The 21,896-nt window shown below is 39.0% G+C and overlaps 2 protein-coding genes across 3 annotated transcripts; both read right to left on the minus strand.

Moving 5' to 3' along the window:
- Positions 1-352: 352 nt before the first annotated feature.
- LOC128385251 (protein arginine N-methyltransferase 8-B) lies at positions 353-18,349 on the minus strand. 2 transcript variants are annotated; one of them, XM_053344107.1, is made up of 11 exons: positions 18,325-18,349; positions 11,918-12,003; positions 11,095-11,319; positions 9,644-9,799; positions 8,876-8,939; positions 7,694-7,836; positions 7,236-7,323; positions 3,854-3,969; positions 2,161-2,311; positions 546-667; positions 353-436 (listed from the first exon to the last, which is right to left on the minus strand). In XM_053344107.1, the coding sequence occupies exons 2-11, from the start codon at positions 11,984-11,986 to the stop codon at positions 353-355; spliced, it is 1,218 nt and encodes a 405-aa protein (XP_053200082.1). In that variant the 5' UTR covers positions 11,987-12,003; positions 18,325-18,349. The 2 variants fall into 2 exon arrangements, with proteins under 2 accessions (XP_053200082.1, XP_053200081.1); XM_053344106.1 differs by lacking the exon at positions 18,325-18,349 and having other exon boundaries at positions 11,095-11,277; positions 11,897-11,986.
- LOC128385250 (E3 ubiquitin-protein ligase TRIM39-like) lies at positions 15,657-17,406 on the minus strand. Its single transcript, XM_053344105.1, has one exon. The coding sequence runs from the start codon at positions 17,404-17,406 to the stop codon at positions 15,787-15,789; it is 1,620 nt and encodes a 539-aa protein (XP_053200080.1). The 3' UTR covers positions 15,657-15,786.
- Positions 18,350-21,896: the final 3,547 nt, after the last annotated feature.

Consider the following 21,896-nt stretch of genomic DNA (forward strand, 5'->3'; position numbering starts at 1 on the left):
TTTTCAATTAGCTGCACTAACAATATAAATACTCACATATTTTCCTCATTTTATACTCAAAATCATTAATTTCCAGAAACTACTGAGAAAGAAACAAAAATCAAGTTCATTTAGGATCTTACATTCAACGATGTGCCCGAATCAATCAAGTTGGTACAGGTGATGGCACTATTGCTGATAGATACTTGCCTATTCTGATGACATCACTTAGGTGCTGGCTTGATGGCATCCAATCTGATGCATCTGGTTGTCCTCACTGGTCAACTGGACTGCTGGTTGGAGAGCCCGTGCCCTCCCCCTCTCCTGGTGTGTCCAGAGGGGCTGAGGGGTTCACACCACGGCCTTTATGCTCCTAACGCATTTTATAGTCGTGGGAGATGGCGGCCTCACATAGTTGTCCCTTAAAGTCTAGCTCAAGGGTGAACTCCAGATCACGCTATAAAAGATGAAACCAATATGACAGAAATATTTACTTTGTAGGAGAGTACTGAAGCAAACAAAACCTTCACACACAGTAAATCATGCTCCCAAAAAGTGTATCTTACCACGTTCTTCTCATTGGGCCTGACAGTAATACTGCCAAAGATCTCCTCTCCCTTCTTGACAGTTAAGTAGTCCTCTAAGTAAAACACTGTCTGCTTCCAGTGTGTGCTGGGAGAATCTGGAGCTGAGGGAGAGGATGGGAGGAGAATATGTTTATGGGACAATAGATTAGGTAAAATAAGTTACAAGAAGAAAGGAGGAAAAGCAGAAAAATGGGAAAAAGAGGAATTGAGGGGAGAGTGAACAATTATTCTATTTCCTAGCTGTTCCGATGGGCACTCAACTGACTTGGGCGTGTTAACATGGAAGAAATTTAACAGCATAGCAACTGAAATTCACTCGACCAGTGGGAGAAATACAGAAGCTGAGTGGCGAGAACTCCTTCAGTGATGCTCAGCCTCAGGCCCAACAGACTCAGCCAAACATAGAACCTCCTCTACACAATATTATGTAAGCAGTGGCTGCATGAATGTATTAAAATAAGCTTACATAACAGCTTAGCTATGCTTTCTGCAACAGGCATCCTGAGAGCCACGTAACCAGAAGTGTTTGGTGATTCCATCAGTGCGAACACCGGGTTGACTCATGTAACGCCAGCAGAGTGTAGCCAAGAGCTATGATGCTGAAGTGCAGTAGTGGACACTGATTAACCAATCACACATGCTTGCTCAAAGATTCCATGGGCAATTCCAAGGGACTGCAGAGCGGGCCAGTTACCCTCTTTATGTATTTTTTATATATCCTTCTGTAAATTCTTGTAGGTTCTGAAATATTTTGCTTACATTAGTGCTTAAAGGGCCAGTTCACACAAAAAATAAAAATATTTTCTCACTTAACTCCAGTGGCATCTAGACATTAAAACATTTGGTTTTATTTTCCCAGGTTTTTAAGATATATAAGACCACCCTCATTGAACACATTTCCAGTCATGCTTTCTGTTTTATGCTTTACAATTCACAGATAATCATTTTTGATTGCAACTGGTGGATCTGCATAAAGATGTTTTGTCTAGAATTTAAGTTTGTGATACAGATGTCACAGAACCCAAAAACAGTGTGTGTGGGGGGGGTGGGGGGGTTGTTGTTGTTGTTGACAAAAGATTTTCTAACAAAATGTTGCTGATTTTTTGTTTTACATTTTTTTTTAACTTAGTCATTTTTAAATGCTATGAGTAACTACAAATTTCAACTCATTTCCATTGCAAAGAGGTGAACATCTCTGACAGATATTTCAAAATGTGGCTAGATACCTATGCTAGATACTATAAGATGTAAGTGAGAAAATATGTTTGTTTGGTTTTGTAATATGAACCAAGGGTCTACTGTTGGCACAGAAAAGTATATGCACGTACAGTATCTCACAAAAGTGAGTACACCCCTCACTTTTTTGCAAATATTTTATTATATCTTTTCATGGGACAACACTATAGAAATGAAACTTTGATATGCATGTACAGCTTGTATAGCTTATGGATTTACTGTTAAATTGTATCAAAGTTTCATTTCTATAGTGTTGCCCATGAAAAGATATAATGAAATATTTGCAAAAATGTGAGGGGTGTACTCACTTCTGTGAGATACTGTATATTCAGAGGGTATGACTCGGGTCTAGCCTCACCAGTGGAGAACCCAGTCTTCTTGTGACACTTGGTGAACTCGATGTTGAAGTAGGTGACCAGTGCATGAACATAATCATTGCGCTGAACCTGTAGACAGAAAGCTGAGGTGAAGGACAGGTCCTCTGGCTTCACAGTGTAGATGTCAACTTCCTGGGGAAAAAAACAAAAAGAAAAAAGAAAATGTGAAGACTGTTTTCAAGAGATCTCAAGTCTTTTGATTTCATTCATTTGTCTTGTCATGTCGGAATAGCTGCACAGTAAAACAGCACATGAACACAAACACACAAGTTATCAACCCAAATCGCCATTTTGCACATGCATACAGTACATGTGTATGCCAATGATTATTCACCATGATTATTGTGCATGTATTAGTGTATGTGTGTGAAAGCCCACAGGTTGAATCACGGCTGGCTAATGCAGTCTGCTCACAGTACACATGCTGTGTGGGTGTCCTCCCTCAACTGTACAAGGGAGGGAGGTTGTATATGTGTGTGTGTGTGTGTGTGTGTGTGTGTGTGTGTGTGTGTAACTGAGTGAACACAGCATCTGCGTGTTTGCTCGTGTCTATATTGAGCACAGCCTTATGAATATGGTCACAAATTGAAGTATCAGCTAACACAATAGGTGCAGAACAGGAGTGGAGCAGGTGCATCTCTGCTCTGCATATAGATGATGTTATATTTAAGAAGACAAGAGAGCTTTTACTCTGCAACCTGTTCGTCTTTCCCAGCCTATTGCGCTACAAATCACTCAGCCCATGTGGCATCAGCATGACAGATTGTGATTTAACACCTCTGTCCTTTCCAATGATACCAGGCCAGTATCATATACGGCAAACTGTAGGAGGAGAAGAGAACAAAGTCCACGAGAGCGACTTTGTAATTTTAGTGTGTGAGGTATGAGTGGCGGTTTGAATTAAGATGGGGTGAAGTAGCTGGCAGCAGGGGAAGGGGTGAATAAGCTCTGAATACATGCATGTGAAAGAGATTGAGGGAGTGAGAATGAATTTTCCAACCAGCGTGTTACTAACTAACAAGTAACCATGCTCACACTAATCACCTCCTTGACCACAAAAGGAGAGCCAGTGTTTATCGAAGTGATGGAGAGCCCATTTCATTCCCACTGGAGAATCGACGTCTGTTATTGTGTGACATTTCACCTTCTCACAGAGCGAGAGAGAGATGGAAAAGACCACCCTATTCGCTGCGGCTAGTGAGGCCTGACGTTGTTTAAATCAGGGAATGTGACAGAACATAAAGGGTAAGAAGAAGTGAGTGATTCAGAAAGAGGAATGAAGATATTGGATTCTCAGAATAGAAAGAAACATAATATAAGGCAGAGAGAAAGAATGATGAAAGAGAGGGACAAACTAAAAAAGCTATCACCTCACTGAATGCTCTTATCCTCTGTTCATTTGTGAGATGAAAGACATGCCACTGTTATATCTTCAAGCATGGGAACATATCCGCAGACTGTTATAGCTCTTAAGAAACCTCTATTATCTGCTAGAAAATAGTCTCAGCAGACAGGGAATGTTGAGAGGCTCGGGGAGTAATTGCCGTTTCTTACTGTTTTCTTACTTAACCAGTAGGCTTGAAGACAGAACCCAAGAGATGAATATGTGACTCAATCAGGCAGATACTACATTAATTAACAAAGTGCTTGCATATTTTATTTGTAAAAACTAACCTTCAGGAGGCAGGCGTTAGTCACAACCTGCTTGGGATCCACCACATCCACCAGAGGCTCTTTGATGGCCACGTTGCGAATGCAGCTCATGTCAAACCCATACACGTTTTCCCACCCTGTACACACACACACACATAAACGTACTGTGATCATGTGAATACACGTGTCTGTATTTTTACTTTCTGTCTTTCATACACTTGCAAATCTCTGTTCTCTCTGTTCCTGCCAAGCTGCCAGTATACAAAAAAAGGTAGCAGAGAAAAACAAAATAGAGCATTTAACCCTGCCAGGATGCTGTCTTTCTGTCTATCCTGTCATATCTAGAGAAAGACAAGCCCTCCTGAAAATAGACTCCAGCCTACTCCACCTCCTCCACTGTGTCTGGCAGCCTATAATTTGGGCTGAAAACACACCAAGCCGGCCTTTTCCTCCTCCAGTCCCTCTGTCCCTCATCTCCACCTTGCTTTGTCAAAGGGCCAAACACTAAGTCTGTATGATGAGAAGGTGAACTATGCCTCTGACGCAGGGAGAAACTAAAAATAAGTGGGAAGGTTTGGGTAGGCTGAGTTCTTTGGGAGTTTGTGTGAAAGAATGTGCCTTTCTGTGCATGTCTCAATGTACTAGAACAGAGAAGACCACCTGTGCAGTGCAGGGAACTCAGTAGGAGTTACTGACCCAGATTCTGTGTCTCTTGCAAGAGTGAATGGCACTTTTAATATTGGTGGTTTGATCTGGATCACAAGGTTAAGCTCAGCACTCCCTCTGTGATTGCTAATTGAACACATGGAGTGACTTCAGAGTGGAGTATGTACTGTAGGATAAAGATACCCTCTTGAAAAACATACTCCTTTAAAATATTGTTGGTACAACTTTCTAATGAAGCACGCTTTACAAGGGATTTACATGCTGGAACTATTTGCTATTTACTATAGTTTTTGAAGCATTTAATTAGCATTGGAACACTTCAAGAGCAAGTTAGGCTGCCAAGCCATGAAAAATTACCATACTATTAAAAATGTGCTAATCCTAATGCTTTGTCATTTAGCCAACTCAACACTTAACACATAAAGGTCTGGACTGAACAGCTGTATACAAATACAGACTTTATCACTCTTGATTAATGACTTACTACTAGGGGTGTGACGATACACTCAGCTCAACTCACGAGACGAGACACGATACTGGGTTCACGAGATCGAGATCGAGACGAGACTAGATTTTAACTATATTTTTAACAACATGCTAAACCAAATGTGGTCCTTATAAATAGTTTATTATTGATTGATAAAGTATTAAGACTGCTCTAATCATTCTTTTTTTACCTGAACACTGTACAAAGAGCAATTAACTGAGATGACTCTGAGCAGCATGCATGGGAATAAATTACAATATAATATATATTTCCCCTGCTGCTATTGTGTTGTGCTGCTCTGTCTTATCTGTCCATGTGCCGTCAGTGTCCTCTTTTCACACTGTAACGTTATCAGTTATGAATTTGTTTTTCACTGCATATGAAAATGGACGTGTGACATGACAATGTGTGAAAAGTATCAATTTCACAAGTCTCATGGTCAATGCGTGATAGTTGGCAGCTCTGGTGTAATGTAAAATGGGTCAGTCAGTGATGAACCAAACTCTGCAGTTCCCCTCAGCTCTACAGACCTCTTAAGCATCTTTCACTGTTTCTAAAGCTGTGCCAAACAAGCTGGACCAAACTAAATTAGCGACTAGCTCTGTTCTGTTAGTGTTGATAAGAGTAAAGGTTTAACCAAATGAATATTGGTTCTAAATTCATAGTTGGCCAGAAACACAACTCCAGATTAATACTAATGTTGCTCCCACCACGCCTGCTTGATGTGAAAATAAGAATCTGTTTGCTAACATACTTTGTGCTTACAGCTTGTTGTGCTGCCTCTAAATAGGACCGTACTACGGTGGCCGAGACCCGCCATAGCTGCAAATAAAAGTAACGCTGCAAACAAAAACAAACGCTGCTGCACATAAAAAGAAACGCTGCTGCAAATAAAAGAAACGCTGCAAATAAAAAGACACACCGCAGCAAACAAAAAAAACCGCTGCAAATAAAAGAAACACCGCAGCAAACAAAAAAAAACACCGCAGCATATAATAAAAAAAACGATGCAAATAAAAAAAGACATAACGGAAGTGGATTACCGGGGACTGTTTTTGCCGAAACACCGGAAGAAGAAACAACAACAACAGGACTACGAATTGGAAAACGAACTAGAAAGTAAGTGAAAATGGTAGTGTTTGAGGGTGACTTGTCTGTTTCAGCCAACATGGGGATTAGGATCGGAACTGCAGACACTTAAAACACGCTGTTCCGCCTACGGGACGGGTCGTAGGTTGGGAGGTAGCCACAAGTCCTTCTGAATGTTTTAAACACCAACTCTTAAACATATTTATTTATGCCGTACATTGTTAGAAAGCATAGGTTGCCCTGATTCATTCAAGACCACTCACGAATTATATTGGTTGCTCACAGCCGTAATAGTATTCAGCCACTCAGCTAAAGTAAAAACAGCTATAATCTCTACATACCTTCAAAGTCTTCCCTTTATCCACAACGATCATCTTATGACTCAGGACTTTCTGTACAGCTCGCCAAGTATCCATTCTTGTGAAATATGAAATCCGTTTCCATAACATCGAAATACTTTCCTCAATATGTCAATGTATTTAGTCCAACACGTAACGTAATAACACAAATAACAAACCATATACGGTCCCTTTTACGTCTTTTCCTGACCTACACGTACAAGCAACAACTTCTTCCGGTGTTTCGGCAAAAACAGTCCCCGGTAATCCACTTCCGTTGTGTCTTTTTTTATTTGCATCGTTTTTTTTATTATATGCTGCGGTGTTTCTTTTATTTGCAGCGGCGTTTGTTTTTATTTGCAGCGTTTTTTGTTTTGTTTGCTGCGGTGTGTCTTTTTATTTGCAGCGTTTCTTTTATATGCAGCAGCGTTTGTTTTTGTTTGCAGCGTTACTTTTATTTGCAGCTATGGCGGGTCTATACTATAGGTTTATTAAAAAATATCTTATCCTTTGATGTAGCCTATTAGTTACAGCTTATAAACAGTTTATAAAGTAAGCCTTACTTTTGAATTTCATATCGGTAGCACTTTAAAACCCCTATTTAGAACATTTTAAATGGTATAGAAACATTTAGTAAATTGTTTAAAATAAAGTATAATATAGTTGTAAGCAGGTATAAGGTCATTTAAAGTGAGTATTAATATTAACTTCTCCTAAAAAGATATATTGTTACAATTGTTTATTATATTGTCAAACTTTAATATTATGTGTTTAAATACTGCTTATACATGCATAGGCCAACAAATCTGCTGTAATTACTCACAATGAATCTTGAAATCCTTGTACTGCCTGTCCTCAATGGCTACAACGTAGAGAGCTGCTCTGTCAGGGAACATCAGGCCTCCAGGTTTCTGAATACAAGAAAGTATCAATGCATACACACACATATACACACACACACACACACACACACACACACACACACACACACACACACACACACACACACAATGGCCATCCATCATCTTTACTGTTCATACACACCTGGCATGTAATATAAGATCACAAGTGCCAAGTTTAAAGCCTGCAGGGATCTACTTAGGTTAGAAAATACCTAAGCACCTCAGCATCTGGGCAGCAGACTCATGCACGCAAGTGTACAGTAAATCCTCTACTTCATCACTGTCTGGTGTGTTTATGTGTTAAAAGCCTTGTTCGTCCAGCCGGCCACACATACACTAAGCCAAACATTCCCCCGAGCCTACAGCACCCCCATCATACCAGCCATTTGTCCCTAGCAAAGATGACGGTGTTGAGCATGGACTCGTAGAAAAGGCAGTAGCCCATCCACTCTGAGATGATAATGTCCACCTTCTCCACAGGCAGCTCCACCTCCTCCACCTTGCCCTTGAAGATGGTAATGACTGTGAAGTGGAGAGTCATAAAACAGCAGGTTGAAAATGACTTCACAGCATCTTCATCACATTAATGCAAATCGGACAATGTCTTTATTCTCAGATGACATTGTTTTAATGACTTGGGATTGCTGTAAATTAGTTCATCTTAATTACTGCGCTCATCTCATGCCTCCGTGTTGAATGCATGCCTTCTGTTTGTCTTGTTATTTGTGTGTTTTATTCAGGTCTCTTTGACCTTTGATATGGATATACAAGGACATATTGAAAAAGTAGATCCTAAGTACTATCAAAGTCAATAAGATATAAGATGGTAGAATGTTGCTTCATTTTTGCTAGCAAGTAAAAAGTAGAAAAGTATTCAGCTGCTATATAACCAGAAATAAACATGTAATATTTTACAAAAGTTTCTGGTTGGTCCTGTTATCTGTGATTGCTTCCGCCTGAAGAATAATTATAGTACGACTGCAGAATTACTTTTATTGTACTAAACAGGTGGAAACCTAATTAGAAAATGAGGTGTTAGTACATTCAATACTGTCTCTTTTCAGCCCTCTGTAAAAGAAAAACCAGTGCATACCATGTGCAGAAGCTTAACTTTCAAAGCTTTCAGCTGTCAGAAGCATGCAATAATTGCATAAAGTCTTTGTATTAACACACAAATAATATTTTGGCATTTGGGTTGTAATTCCTGTATATCTTACAACGACCATCAGCTAAACGCCTGTATTGAAAATAGAAAGGACTAAATAAAAACCAGCCTTTCGTCAAATGTGCAGGTTATGAAAACCACCATCTGTTGCCAGTCCTCCATCTGTGAAGTTCAGGATGGCATTTTACAACGGTAATCAACACTGCTGAGGGAACTCTGATTGATGGCAGAGATTATGGTTTTTTTGACATCATCAGAACTGTGACTAATATTGTCTGGTGTGACGGTAATGATGGAAATATGCCGATTTTTCACGCTACTTCTAATCCAAATGTCATCCGACTGCTCCGACTTCACACATATAGAAAGAAGAGATGGAAAGCCACTTCAACTTACCATTGTGTAGGTGATTGGACTTGATAATCTTCTCTGAATATTCTGATATACTTGAACATTCAATCTGTAGGCACAAGGACAAAACCACAGACCTAGTTAAAATGTTATCTGAATGTGAAAACTGTTATAAAACCTACATTGGTTATAGGTTTATATTTTCATGAATAAACTTTTTCATATTTTACAGGTTAACCCTTGGGGTAATATTAGAAGAAGAGATTTAATCAAACCCTGCAAATCCATCTTAACACTAATGTCCCTGATTGCTCATCTCATACCCTGCACCGCGTGAAAACTAATACATCATTTTGTCCTCCAATCCATAAGTGTGACACAGTATATGAATCATACATACCTGCAGGAGCCCTGCTCTAAAAGGTAAAAGGAACCAGATGTCTCTTACTGATTTTAGCCCTTAAGAAGAATTTAAAAAATGTATGTGTGTGTGTGTGTGTGTGTGTGTGTGTGTGTGTGTGTGTGTGTGTGTGTGTGTGTGTGTGTGTGTGTGTGTGTGTGTGTGTGTGTGTGTGTGTGTGTGTGTGTGTGTGTGTGTGTGTGCACTATGGAGAAAGAAACACCACGGATGAGAGATCATTTAACAGCAGAGCCAAATGTAATATTTACTTTGGATACGGAGTGGATGTGCAGCTTTTATTTATCATGTAGACTTATACAAAAGAAGAAACTGAGATTTAGTTGATTATACGGGAAGATGAAAAATCAGTGGTGCATCTGTTTGTGGTCAAAGGCTGCATCTATCAGTCTCACCCCATACACGTGTTTGGCACCGGCATTGGCAGCGAACATTGAGAGGATCCCTGTGCCACTGCCAACGTCCAAGACAATCTTATCCTTGAACACATGCTTGTTGTGGTACATGGCGTTCCGGTAGGTCAGCGTCCGCACCTCGTCTTTCAGCATTTCCTGTTAAGATTTGAGATTAAACTGAGAGTTCACAACTGTAATACATCCCTGTCTCTGCAGTCTTGAATCTAATGCATACTACTATGGATTCTATACTGAACTGATACATACTACTCAAAGAATAGCATGAATTATACAAAATGCTCAAAGGAATACATAACACACATGATTACTTAAACCTGTATGCAATTATTTTAAAAGTGGGCAGTTGCATAGTTGCTTCCTCAGTAGGTGAATACATAATTTGCTCATGCTAGAAAAAGCACAATTTAGGCCAAAAGCCTCGATGACAGACTGACAGTGACAGAGCTTCTTGAAATAGACAGGAGTACAACACAAAGCCTTTGGGGACCGCCTGATATCCATCTCCCTCGGCCCATTCACACATCCCACTTTCCTCTCCTTTCTTGCTTTCCTCTCCTCTAATCAGGACACCCTCTTTGTCTGCAAGCAGACAAAAACCTGACCCACATACTAAATATGGACACTATTTAAAAAGGTCTATATGTCCCCAAACTTCTCCACCACTAGTTCTTCACACATCAAGGTCATTAACTACAATTTTATTCAACGGCTCACTGTAGACTGTAGTGCTGAATATGGACTATTAACATGCATGTAGTGTCTTTAGTGCTAATTGGTAATGGAAAAGCCACCTAATTTGACAGCTATAGGAGACACTCTCCACCCACAAGACACATTCTTCAACCAAAACACATTATTTGTGTAAAGAGAGGTGGTGGTGTGAAGGTGACTTCAACAAAGATTGACTCAACAAAGATCCCAGCACAGAACTCTGCAGGTCAAAATGTGATATGCACCTTATTCATTACCCACCCACAATTTAAAAGAAAATTCTTGCCAAATTCTTTCTTTCTGTGGCACAGGTACATGGGGGGACCGAAGATTTTACCACCTATAGTTTTGCTTTGCCTGCATTGCTGTTTTGTTCTTTTTGGTACTTATTTTCACTTAAATTTAGCTTTTGTACTCTACACTGGCTTATTAGATACAGTGGAGGATTTAGTGTCTGTATGCAATAGTTTTATGTATGCATGTATATAAGCCAGCAAAAAAGATCTGGATCACCACCAAAATCTATTACGTAGGCTGCCCAAGAAAATGTGTCAGTGATAAATCAGCTTTTTTGACATCCTGCTGACAGACAGGCAGAATCACAGGGTTGAAACTCCTTTCTAAGTAAGAAGCATCAGGTAAGAATAAATAGGAAGCATCTGGTGCCGTTTTTTACTCTGACTTTACCAAGCTGTCATTTGTAAGCCTGGCTTGCCTACCTCATGGATGCCAAAGTGGGCATAGGAGTCAAAATAGTAGTCCCGTGATGTCATTTCCTCTGGGCTGATGAACTTGGCAATTTTGCCTCGACCAGGACAGGTGGCCAGGGCGGCTACATGGGGCGTGTGGGGGACACAGGGCACATGGTGGGTAGTAGGCACTGGTTTAGGCAGCGGGGAGGGCTGAGCAGAGTGAGAGAGGGGGGATGTGACAGGCTGTTGCCGCTGTTACGGAGGGAAAAGAAAAAAACGAGGAGAGCTTATATCAGAATTAATACAGCAAAGACGAGAATGAACCCAACAAGCAATGTGTTTGTGAGTGATAGTGAATTACAGAACGGAAAGTCACATTCTGAGTGAATGGGTTATTGAACCACGAGCAGTAAAAAATTCACTAAAATAGCCTTTGTCTTTACGCAGAGTGGTAATACAGACTCAAGACAAGAGCCGGCAAAAGCTGCAGGTTCCGTTTCAGCACCAAGGACAGCGGACATGGCCACCTTCAGTACATATGTGCATCCTGAAGCTGAATATATAACCTAAATGCAAATCTCCTGAGTGCACTGAGTACACCACTGTTAATGTAATTACAGCAGTTTACTTCGATCGCCCGTAACATCTGCAGGACGCAAGGAAATCCACTTTGCTCGCTTGCACGCCATCAGTGCAACATTCATTCATAAATGTGGTTGAGATAATAAATAACAAACATCAAAGATATATGCATGAAATTCAAGTCAAATTAGGTGTCATCATAAAAATAAGAAGATTGAGAGTACCCCGGTCCGCTATAACCGGGCACAGGACACCACAAGGTCCCTACCTCCGAGCTGTCCGCCTCCGCCATCTTCCGCCGTAGCAGCAAACACCGCGACGAATGCCCCAGTCCCATGAGAGCCGGCGAGATTTAGACTACAACTCTTTTAACTGTACGGAGGATCCGAATTTCTTAATAAAAACGTGACAAAAATCACACTAAGCCACCAAATATATGGCTTGAATATATAGAGGGATAACAGTCATAATAAGAAACGTGTAAAGATATCCTGTCACACTTTCATTAAATCCATTTCCCCAGAAAAGTTGTGACATGGATGTGCGCGAGGTGAAACGTCCAGTAATCCATACTGTAAATGTGATACAGGTTGTTTTGGGTGGGAGGACTCAGGATGGAGGAGCGGTCTATTGGCTAGAAAGCCTGCGCTGCGGCTGAAAGGTTGCAGGTTTGATCCCAGTAGGACTCAATGTATCCATCAGCATCCGCGGGCGTCTTGTGGAAGAAAAGGAACCCAGTTGCGCTCTAGACAACCCAACTCCACATCAGAAAAAGGTTTCTTCTCTGTTACTTTACCGCTTGGAAACAGTGACATCTCTCAGCTCTGGGACTTGCAAAAATCCGAAAGTCGCACAATTCGCGTCTTCTTACGCGCTAAAGATAAGAGTCCTTTGCGTAAACCTCGGTGGGGTTCCCGGAGAGAAAGTTAAAAGGGTTCAAACTGTGAATGTGCAATGCCGGTCCCTCGGCTTGGCATGAAGTGAATCGTATTCATATATGACAATCGTACTCAAAGAGAGGAATAAATGTCTGTTTCACAAAGACAGATGCCTCTTCACACCACCAAAGCAGAAACCCGAGCAATCACTGAGCTTCTCAGCTGTTCGCTTACATAACAAAAGTGGTGTGTGTTAGAAAAAAGGACATACAGCATAGACTATGATTATGATATTGTGTAACTTTGTCCATCTAATAATAAATACTTTCTGGAACCACTGCTAAATGAAGTATTAGCCCATGACTATAGCCTATAACGTCTTCTTCAGGTGACATAATGAATGTAGGCTGATGCTGTTACAGGTGTGCAGTTCCGGCATATAGCTTGCTTGGAATGCAATTCAACCTATCAGCACTGAGGTCCAGTGTTCTAGAATTATATAGAGCATGAAAAGGACCAATGAGATTGGAGTATTTGTTTTTAGTGTCATTATATACTGTTACTATGGGCAACAAGTCTTTGTATTTGTGATAGGCCATAATAACTTCTATGTGATTTTTTTAATATTATTCTATTTATGGTAAAATTGTAAATGATAATATTACAAATGACAAAGAAATAATTGTACTATGTAGTCATCACCATTGACTCCCACTGACAAGGTACAGCACTGTACATATGAAGCCAGTGTAACTTACAGTAGTGAAATGCATTTAAATATCTAGCCTACTGTCTTGTAAACTTTTTAGGTACTTGTACTTTGATTATTTCCATTTTATGCAACGTTTACTCTACATTTGAGATGGAAATGTTGTAGTTTTTACACACTGCATTTTGTTTATTAATGAACAAGTTTCTATTATTTTCTATATTAAGATTTTATATGCGTTATGCATTAAACTACCCAGCCGAGAAATAAGCTGTACTTAGACCAACTAACATTAAAATACTTCTTACATATTAATGACCTGGTGCATCAGATGGATTCTCACGTGATCTCCTGATCTTATGAATCCAGCTGTAAATATGAATGTTTATAATGAGCCAATGATATAATATTATAATCAATCAATGCATAATCAGTCATTTTTCTTATGTTGCTGCTGATTACTTGTATTTTTTCTTAAAGTAAAAACTTAAAGCCTCCAGTGCACATACACTGAGGAAGTAGGAGACAACATTCATGGTGTCTTAAATTGTGTCTGCAGGACAATCTATGACTTTTACTTGTAATTTAGTATTTTTATAGTGTGTTACTTCTACTTCTACTATATATATAATCATACCATTGACATAAAAAACAATACTAATGCATATTCATAGCTCAAGAAAAAATATTTGCTTTGCAATCATAGAGAACTTGTTGAAACTACATCACATCAAACTTCCTCTGCTCTCCTCTCTATGGGCTGACACTTTGAAGCATGCTGCCCTCTGACTCTATCCTAATCAGCAAAGTCACAGCAGGTGCTTTTCATGTGCCTGCTTAAGGCAAAACACCTACTGTGTCATCACTGACTGTTGATGGCTCTATACTTACACTTTGAATCCATAAAGAGCAGCATGATTGGCCATTATTACACTCTTTTTTGTGGAGTCACTTTCACTTTCCTGTTTAAGTTGCATTGCAGAACACATTCATTCATATTTTTCATCAACCCTAACATTGTTCCTTTTCCCTATTGCACCTTATTTAAACAGCTGGCCCTCGTCTGCCAGATGGTGAGAGACAGAGAAGAAGCAAAGATGATGATGGTTTCCATGCTTTACACTGTGCTGTCGATATTGTGCATTTATACGTATTTGATTCTGCTCACTAACTTACTTCATACTGTGCCATCCAGTAGTAACTTATAAAATATTACAAGCTATTTGTCACAAGAACAAAATGGGCTCATATTCTATTAATGAAAGACAAAACACAATGAAACACACTAGATTTTAATCACAGCTATGGATGAGCTCCATCAGCTTGCTTAAGAACATCAGCCCACGCATCACACTCGAGGAGAATGTGTGCATCCACTCTATCTCACACACACACACACACACACACACACACACACACACACACACATGCACACAAACCAGTGTGGGGGCAGCAGCACATAAGCAGGAGTCAGGAGTGAAAGCAGTGGGCTATTGATTGACTTCAAAACCTCACAAAACTGATATGACAAAGACATGAGGAACTTTTCTGTATTTAGTTAAAACTGCATGGAGACTTGCTGTATTTTAAACTGTCCTGTAGTTAAACACTGTTTAGATGAGCTGAATGTCACAAATATAGTGCCCTCAACATCTATCTGTCTTTGAGCAAAACACTGCATCTTCTACTGCTATTGAAGTTATGGTCCTGGCTGCTCTTGTGCTATAAGCCTTCTAGTGAAATGTGTACTGGCACTAATGTTAGTCAACAATTACCAAGTCAATGATTGTAAATACCTTATGAACATAATGGTAATGTAATGTATTTATGGCAGTATGATCAGGGGAGTGTGAGTCCTCTTTACTAGGAGGCCATTATACTCATGTTACATTTTCACACCCACACTGTACACTCAAGAGTAGTTAAAATATTGTTCAATATTGTGGCCAGGCTTATAGATAGACATGGGGAAATATGTCAAGATTTTAAGTTTATTCAGCCCTACGTGTCAAATAAGAAATTCCTTTTCATTTCAAGACACTGTGAATCAAAACTAACAAGCAAGAGGGAATATGTAGATGAATGTGTGTATTCCTTGTAGTCCCTTTTTGCAAATCTCCATTAGGCAGAGGTTGTATATTTCAGGTTTGAAAAGGCAAAACAAGCTTGACATGTGATTTTGCAGGAATATTACTTTATTGCATACAATGTCAAATATCATCATCATCAATCAAAATATGCATTACATAAAAAAACATTATGTCACTGGTACCATTATCTATTGTAATTGTAAACAACAAGATCTGACAATATTACTGTGCAACATTAGCATCCCCCAGTTCACATTTATCCATATGAATTTCACTGCAGAGAAATGAACAGAATGCTACTTACAGTACAGGATGATGCAATGTCTTATCTTTTATATACGAATGCATGCATTGAAAACATTTTAAATGTAGTTTGATTACAAGTTTCATTTGAAAGTTGCTGTTAACACTTATTACTATCTCTGTGATCTCTAGAGGACAATCAAAATGAGAATGAAACTCATTGTGTTTGAGGTACTGGGGTTAGGATGAGAGGGGCAGAGTTTGTTCCATTTTCGCTCACTTGAGGGCAGAAGTATGGATAAAGTTTCTCTGTGAAGTGTTGATCAGTGTAAGAATGAATATGAGATTTAGAATCTGCATTATAGAAAGAAACCACTCCTTTATTATAGTCCACAAAGATGCCCACTTTTTGAAGCTTGTCTTTCAGTGTGATTGTTCTGCTACATGCATATTTGCCCTCATCCAACCTAAAAGTCCAAAACCCATTCTCAACTCCCAGGTTTGCGTTCTTTTTTCTTTCAACAGACTCTCTGACCACTCCAACAGTCCAACAAGTCTTTCCTTTCACCTGCACCTCATAGTAAAACTGCCCTGTTGTGAATCCCTCATTTGATAAAACATCTGCAAACATATCAAATCTCTTTGGATTTTTGGGGACGTTCTGATCTACATCTACATTTGTAACTTGTTTTCCATCCTCGCTAATGACAAGTGTGCAAAATGCAGTGTCAGGGTCAAAAGTCAAGTCCACAGCATGTTCTCTCATTTTTTTCATTTTAATCTCAGGAAGCTCTTCCAGTATTTCATCAACTCTCTGTTTTAGCAGAGTCACAGCTCCTCTTACTGCCTCAAAAGACAGATCCTTGCCAACAGCAATATTGGCCCAATCCTTCTTTAAAGGAGAGCACAAGGTTCTGAAGTTCTGCAGAAAATGATGGTGATCCTCAGACTGTGACAACAGCTCCAGCTGGCTGCTTCTGTTTTCAAGCTCAGCGATTTCCATCCTTATTTCTTTGAGAAACCCTTCAGCCTTTTCCTTTTCTGGTTTGTGCCTCTCCTCAATTGCCTCAACAAGCTCGGCCTGTCTTTTCTGAAGGTGGCAGATCAAGTCAGTGAAGACCTGCACGCTAGCCTCTTTCTCTTTCTCCTTTTCTCTCTGGCAAACATCAAGTGAGTTTTCAATCTCACTTATCTTCTCGGACCGTGATTGAATCATTTTCTGAATATCTGCCATTGCGTCGTCTTTTTTTGCCATCTCTACTTCATATTCTTCCTCGAGTGGGACAACATTATGACTCTTGTGATCAGTTTTTAAACATAAGACACAAACAAAGACTTGGTCAGTCCGGCAGTACAGTTCTGTTATCTTATTATGTTTTTCACAGATCTTGTCATCAAGATTCCTCACAGGGTTTATTAATGTGTGGCTCTTGAGACCTGCGACTCTCAGATGACGTTCAAGATGCACTTCACAAAAAGAAGTTAGACACATCAGGCAAGATTTAAATGCCTTTTCCTTTATCTCAGAGCAGATGTCACAGGGGACGTCTGCTATTTCTGGAAACTGTGGGTCTGGAGTGAAGGCTTTCACTTGAACTGACTTCTTAAACTCAGCAGCTAACTCAGACATGGTAGTGTTCACTTGGAGTTCAGGCCTTGGTGAAAATTCTTGTTTGCAATATGGACACTGGTAAATGTTACTGTTGTCCCAATACGTGTTGATGCATGCTCTGCAGAAATTGTGTCCACATGACGTTGAAACTGGCTCAGTGAACACATCCAGACAGACAGAACACAGGAACCTCTCCTCTGACAGCAGACAGTTAGCTGTGGCCATATCTGTAACATTACAACAAACGCACAGTTCAACTTAGTACAATTAAAACCATATGTGTTGTATTTCATTTTTAGCATACAGTATGTAGGCTATGGTACGGAAACTATTGCATTCACTTGAATAAAAAAAAAACAATGCAGTAATTTATTTTTTGGTCTGTTTTTCGAGGTAATTATTTCTGTTTTTCTGAGTAATTTTTTTCTCTCCTGTTCTTCTGACTAATTTTTTTTCCTGTTTTTTGGAGTAATTCTTCCTGTTTTTCGGGGTAATTATTTTTCTGTTTTTCGTGGTAATTTTTTTCTCTGAATTATCGAGATATTCGAAATCTCGCGAGAACAGCCTACCTGCAAGTGACTCATATGTACGGTGACTCCTACTCCGCACATATGCCCAGTTTCTGAGCTTTTTGGTGGGACTTTGTCTTTTGAGCAATATATGCAATTAGAGAGAGAACAGGCAAAGAGGGAGAAAGATATATAACAATAGTAATACCATCTATATGACTTAAAGACAGGACAATCTCCCAGTGTCTTAAACCCAGATCAAAGTAAAACTTGATTAAACTAAACAAGCAGGTCATGTTTGCTTCCATTACATCGAGCTCTCAATAAAGAGTGAATGTGTCCAATGTTTTGAACGAACTCTAAATTTGCCCGAAAAACAGAAAAGAAAGAAATTACTCAGAAATTCAGAAAAAAATTAATCTGAAAAACCAAGCATAACAATACATTACTCTGGAAAACAGAAATAATTACCTCGAAAAACAAAAAGATAAATTACTCAAGTGAATGCAATACGCTTCCGTACTACGGCAAGATAAATATATTATATTTCTTACCTGTAAAGTTCAGACGCAAAGCAAAAGCTGCATTTAAGCTTGAAAAACCCTCAAAACTCTCCTAGTTTCGTTTCAGCTTGTTGACGTTGAGCGCTCCTCCTTACTACACTTCCTGGTACAAATTTAACCCTTTCGACTCCACTCAATTTGATTCACTCCTCTCTTGTTTTTTTTCTTTTCTTTTCCTTTATCATAGTGGCAAATATCATCACTAAATTTCATCATGAGAGTTTATTTGTTCATCCTACTTCTCCGTCTTCTCTGAGTTTTAGTGGCGGTTGGTAAACCAGTGTATGGGTACTTTGGCTGGTTGAACTGTTCTGTATACCAGGGGTGGAGCTCGGGGTGGCTTTTGAGGCTGTAGTCCCTCGTGAGCTGATTAAGAGTGAAACTTAAGAAATTTCAGTTAAGGCGGTGTTACAGAGTGAAATACATTTAAACATTAATGTCATATTTTTTAGTTTTCATTATGAGCTAATGCCTTATTTTTATTTATTTATTTATATGTGCAGTCTTAGAAAAGTTAATAAGGACCAAAATAAATGACTACTATATGCAGTATAGTCATAAAATGCAGTAAGAGTAAATTCTGAGCATGTGAACCATCCAGAAAAAATAAGCCCTGGCTCTGGATGCCCTGGATCATGTCAACACCTAGATCCACCCCTGATGTATACGTCAAGTACATGTCAAATAATTATTTTTTTTCAAAATAGGTCATTCTTATCATGCTCATTATTTTTCTGATAAGCTTGTTTTTAAGTAGTTATTTGATGATATGAAAAGGGTGTGCCAGCTGTCAAACCTAGGCAGTTGGATGGTTGAAGTCATCGTCTCGATGCTGCCTGACTCTACAGTGAGACTCTGGCTCCAAATGATGTCACACAAGCAAGATGCAAGATTTTTTTTTTTTTTTTTTTTTTTTTTTTAATTGAACAAATTGCACATGTCAAACACTTGGACAATAAGAATAATAACAGTGCTAAATTTAGATATTCATAAATAATAATAAAAAAGGCACATTTTTAATTAAGAATCAAAGCTCATGTACAGTCAGTGCAAGACTCAGAATGCAATGGAAACAAGTCTCTTTTGTCTTATTCAGACCCAAGTGCAAAGTCTAAGGGTTAGTCCTAGAGATCGATCCCTTCGTACTGGAGAAATCAATGAGCCATAACATCAATGGGATGCAAACTGTCCTTAGAACAGCTAAAAAAAGGAGGCATTTACTGTGCACTGTTGCATTATGGCAGGAAGTGGAGATGCATTGTCCATATTTATACACAGTCAATGGTTCTGACTGTATCGTATCAGAATCAAAATTAATCAATTTCTTTCTTCTTTCAATGAATCCAATTATTATAAAACATCAAAAAATAATCATAATGTCGCAATATAACTGATAATTTAAAAAAGGTTAGTTCACAATGTAGCTACAAATAGAGCAAAGGCTTCACCTCCAAAAGCTGGATCTTGATTCATGTCCAATTCTCTGGCTCTACTCTTAGATAATTATCATGTCACCCTGGCGTTTCTCAATCTAGCAAACAAAAGAGGAAAGATATAGCACAGTCCAAATATTTTTACATTTCTTCACTGACCTGTGTGTACATATGTGTTATCTTTACTGAAATGTTACACTCATCATGTGCCTGTTGCAGATGTGACCATCTCTTCATAACTTTGTCAAACTTGAGCTATGCCATTCCGTCATGTGGATTCCAGGTGACTCTGACCACAAGAGGTCAGACATAACAAGCGGCAGCGGGGTGGAGATGGGTTTGGATTAATGCTTTTGGAACTAGATGTCCAACTCTAGAATAAAATAATTGACTGGAATGTGGGTAGACTGGAAAATATATTGATATAATGCAGGACAGAACAGGAAACTGAAAAAAATGGTTTAGAATTTTCTTTCTCAATAAAATGTACTGAATTTACTACATTTACATAGGGCTTGAAAGAAAGCCAGTGATTTAACAATGCAAACAATGTTTCATAACCCTGTATAATTTAATATAATTCAGCATTTCAATTTAAGCTAGACATTTTATTCATCATTGTGCAATTCTGGCTCGTCTCTCTCACATACCTATTTTCTCTTTGTCTCTACAAACACATGCACACACCCATGCAAATCATGTTTTCTTTCCCCTTAACCAGTTTTTATTTACTTGCATGCCCTGTTCCTACCCCCCGTATGGGAGAAGGCATTAGCGAGCTTAGCAGGCCACAAAGCATGAGAGGCGATAAACTAACAGCAGAATGAGACTGGACAGAGGAGCACTGGCTCAGAATAGAAATGAGCTGGCATTAGCGGGGAACCACATTTCTGCTTGTTCTACCATGTGTCACTAATGCAAATATGAAAAAATGGAAAACAGACATGCTCCAAATTTCTACCCACAAATTGATGACATACTGTATTTTTTCATGTTCTGGTTGGATGATGTTTATTGGGGGAAAGCTTGACCTGATGGATGACATCCTGTGCTAAGTAATGTTATTTTGGTAGACTGATTGTCGCCAGTGCAGGTGACCACTGCAGAATTCCTCCCCCTACAGCCATAATCACCTCCTAATAGCTTGCAAGCTTATTGAATTAGTAAGGTGGAAAAAGAGGCAAATACATAGTGAAGAGTCTGTTTTAGTCAAAGAAGTCTTGCTGTGACAAACAATCATAATTACATTGAAAAGTCAGAGGGACAAAACCGTCTGTCTGTCAGTTACTTTATATTATTGACATTTTTGTCATGATAATGATACCTGCAAACATATAATCATGATGTATTACTTGTGAGGTGTTCTGTGTCCTTTTCTCCTTGTCTCTATTTTGTTTATACATTTTTGTCTTGTAGATTTTGTATCATTAATGGATTAGAAAAGGCAAATAATTCTAAACACATAAATCAATGATGATTAGCTCATTGTTAAAAATACCAAATTACCATCTCTCCCTTTGGGGTCCCCCTGTTGAAGCATTTTGTAGTCTGCTTTATATGATTAAGATCAATTTTACGATTATTTGTTAGTCTTCCTGGTTTGATTGGGTTTCATAATTCATATTTCTACTTTACATGTATTAATATATACTTTAATTTATGCAACAATGGCCTTGCAAAAAGCTCCTACACACCACTATTGATGCTGTGTTTACTTTAGTCTGTGCTTTTCCCCTGGCTTTATCTCTGTTTATTCATGTACAACTCATTGTAAAATTCTCAAGGTGGTATGTGGTTACATTGTAACCAAGGTTATGTTGTTAACAGCACGTTGGTATTCAGCCTATCGGGTACGGTGGAGGGCAGCAACTCCATTTCCTTCTTTGTCACTTCACATTGACCCTGTTCACACTGCGTTGCCTTCAAGGACTGTCAGAAATGTAACAATTAGAGTGAAATACAATTGAATAAATATATATATTCTCAGAATTCAGTGTAGCCTGTGTAATGCCGCATTTGAATAACCAGCACCTAAGTGTAACTCCACAACATATTGTAGGCTTATATATGAGCTTAATAGTTGTATATGTGTGTTTCTATTGCATATATGTATGTCTCAATGATCTGGCTCCTATATGTTGGTTGGACTGTTACTCCTGAGCAGACTGTAAAAGTCTTGTAATACTCAAGGTGCACCTGAATGCAGCATC

The sequence above is a fragment of the Scomber japonicus genome, chromosome 23, assembly GCF_027409825.1.
Source record: "Scomber japonicus isolate fScoJap1 chromosome 23, fScoJap1.pri, whole genome shotgun sequence".
Classification (NCBI taxonomy): domain Eukaryota; kingdom Metazoa; phylum Chordata; class Actinopteri; order Scombriformes; family Scombridae; genus Scomber; species Scomber japonicus.

Coding starts and splice junctions, on each gene's coding strand:
- LOC128385250 (XM_053344105.1), bottom strand. CDS start 17,406: ATGGCCACAGCTAACTGTCTGCTGTCAGAGGAGAGGTTCCTGTGTTCT.
- LOC128385251 (XM_053344107.1), bottom strand. CDS start 11,986: ATGGGACTGGGGCATTCGTCGCGGTGTTTGCTGCTACGGCGGAAGATG. Junction 7,324..7,693: donor TTGCTAGGGACAAATGGCTG/GTATGATGGGGG, acceptor TCTTGTATTCAG/AAACCTGGAGGCCTGATGTT. Junction 3,970..7,235: donor CAAGGATTTCAAGATTCATT/GTGAGTAATTAC, acceptor GTGTGTGTACAG/GGTGGGAAAACGTGTATGGG.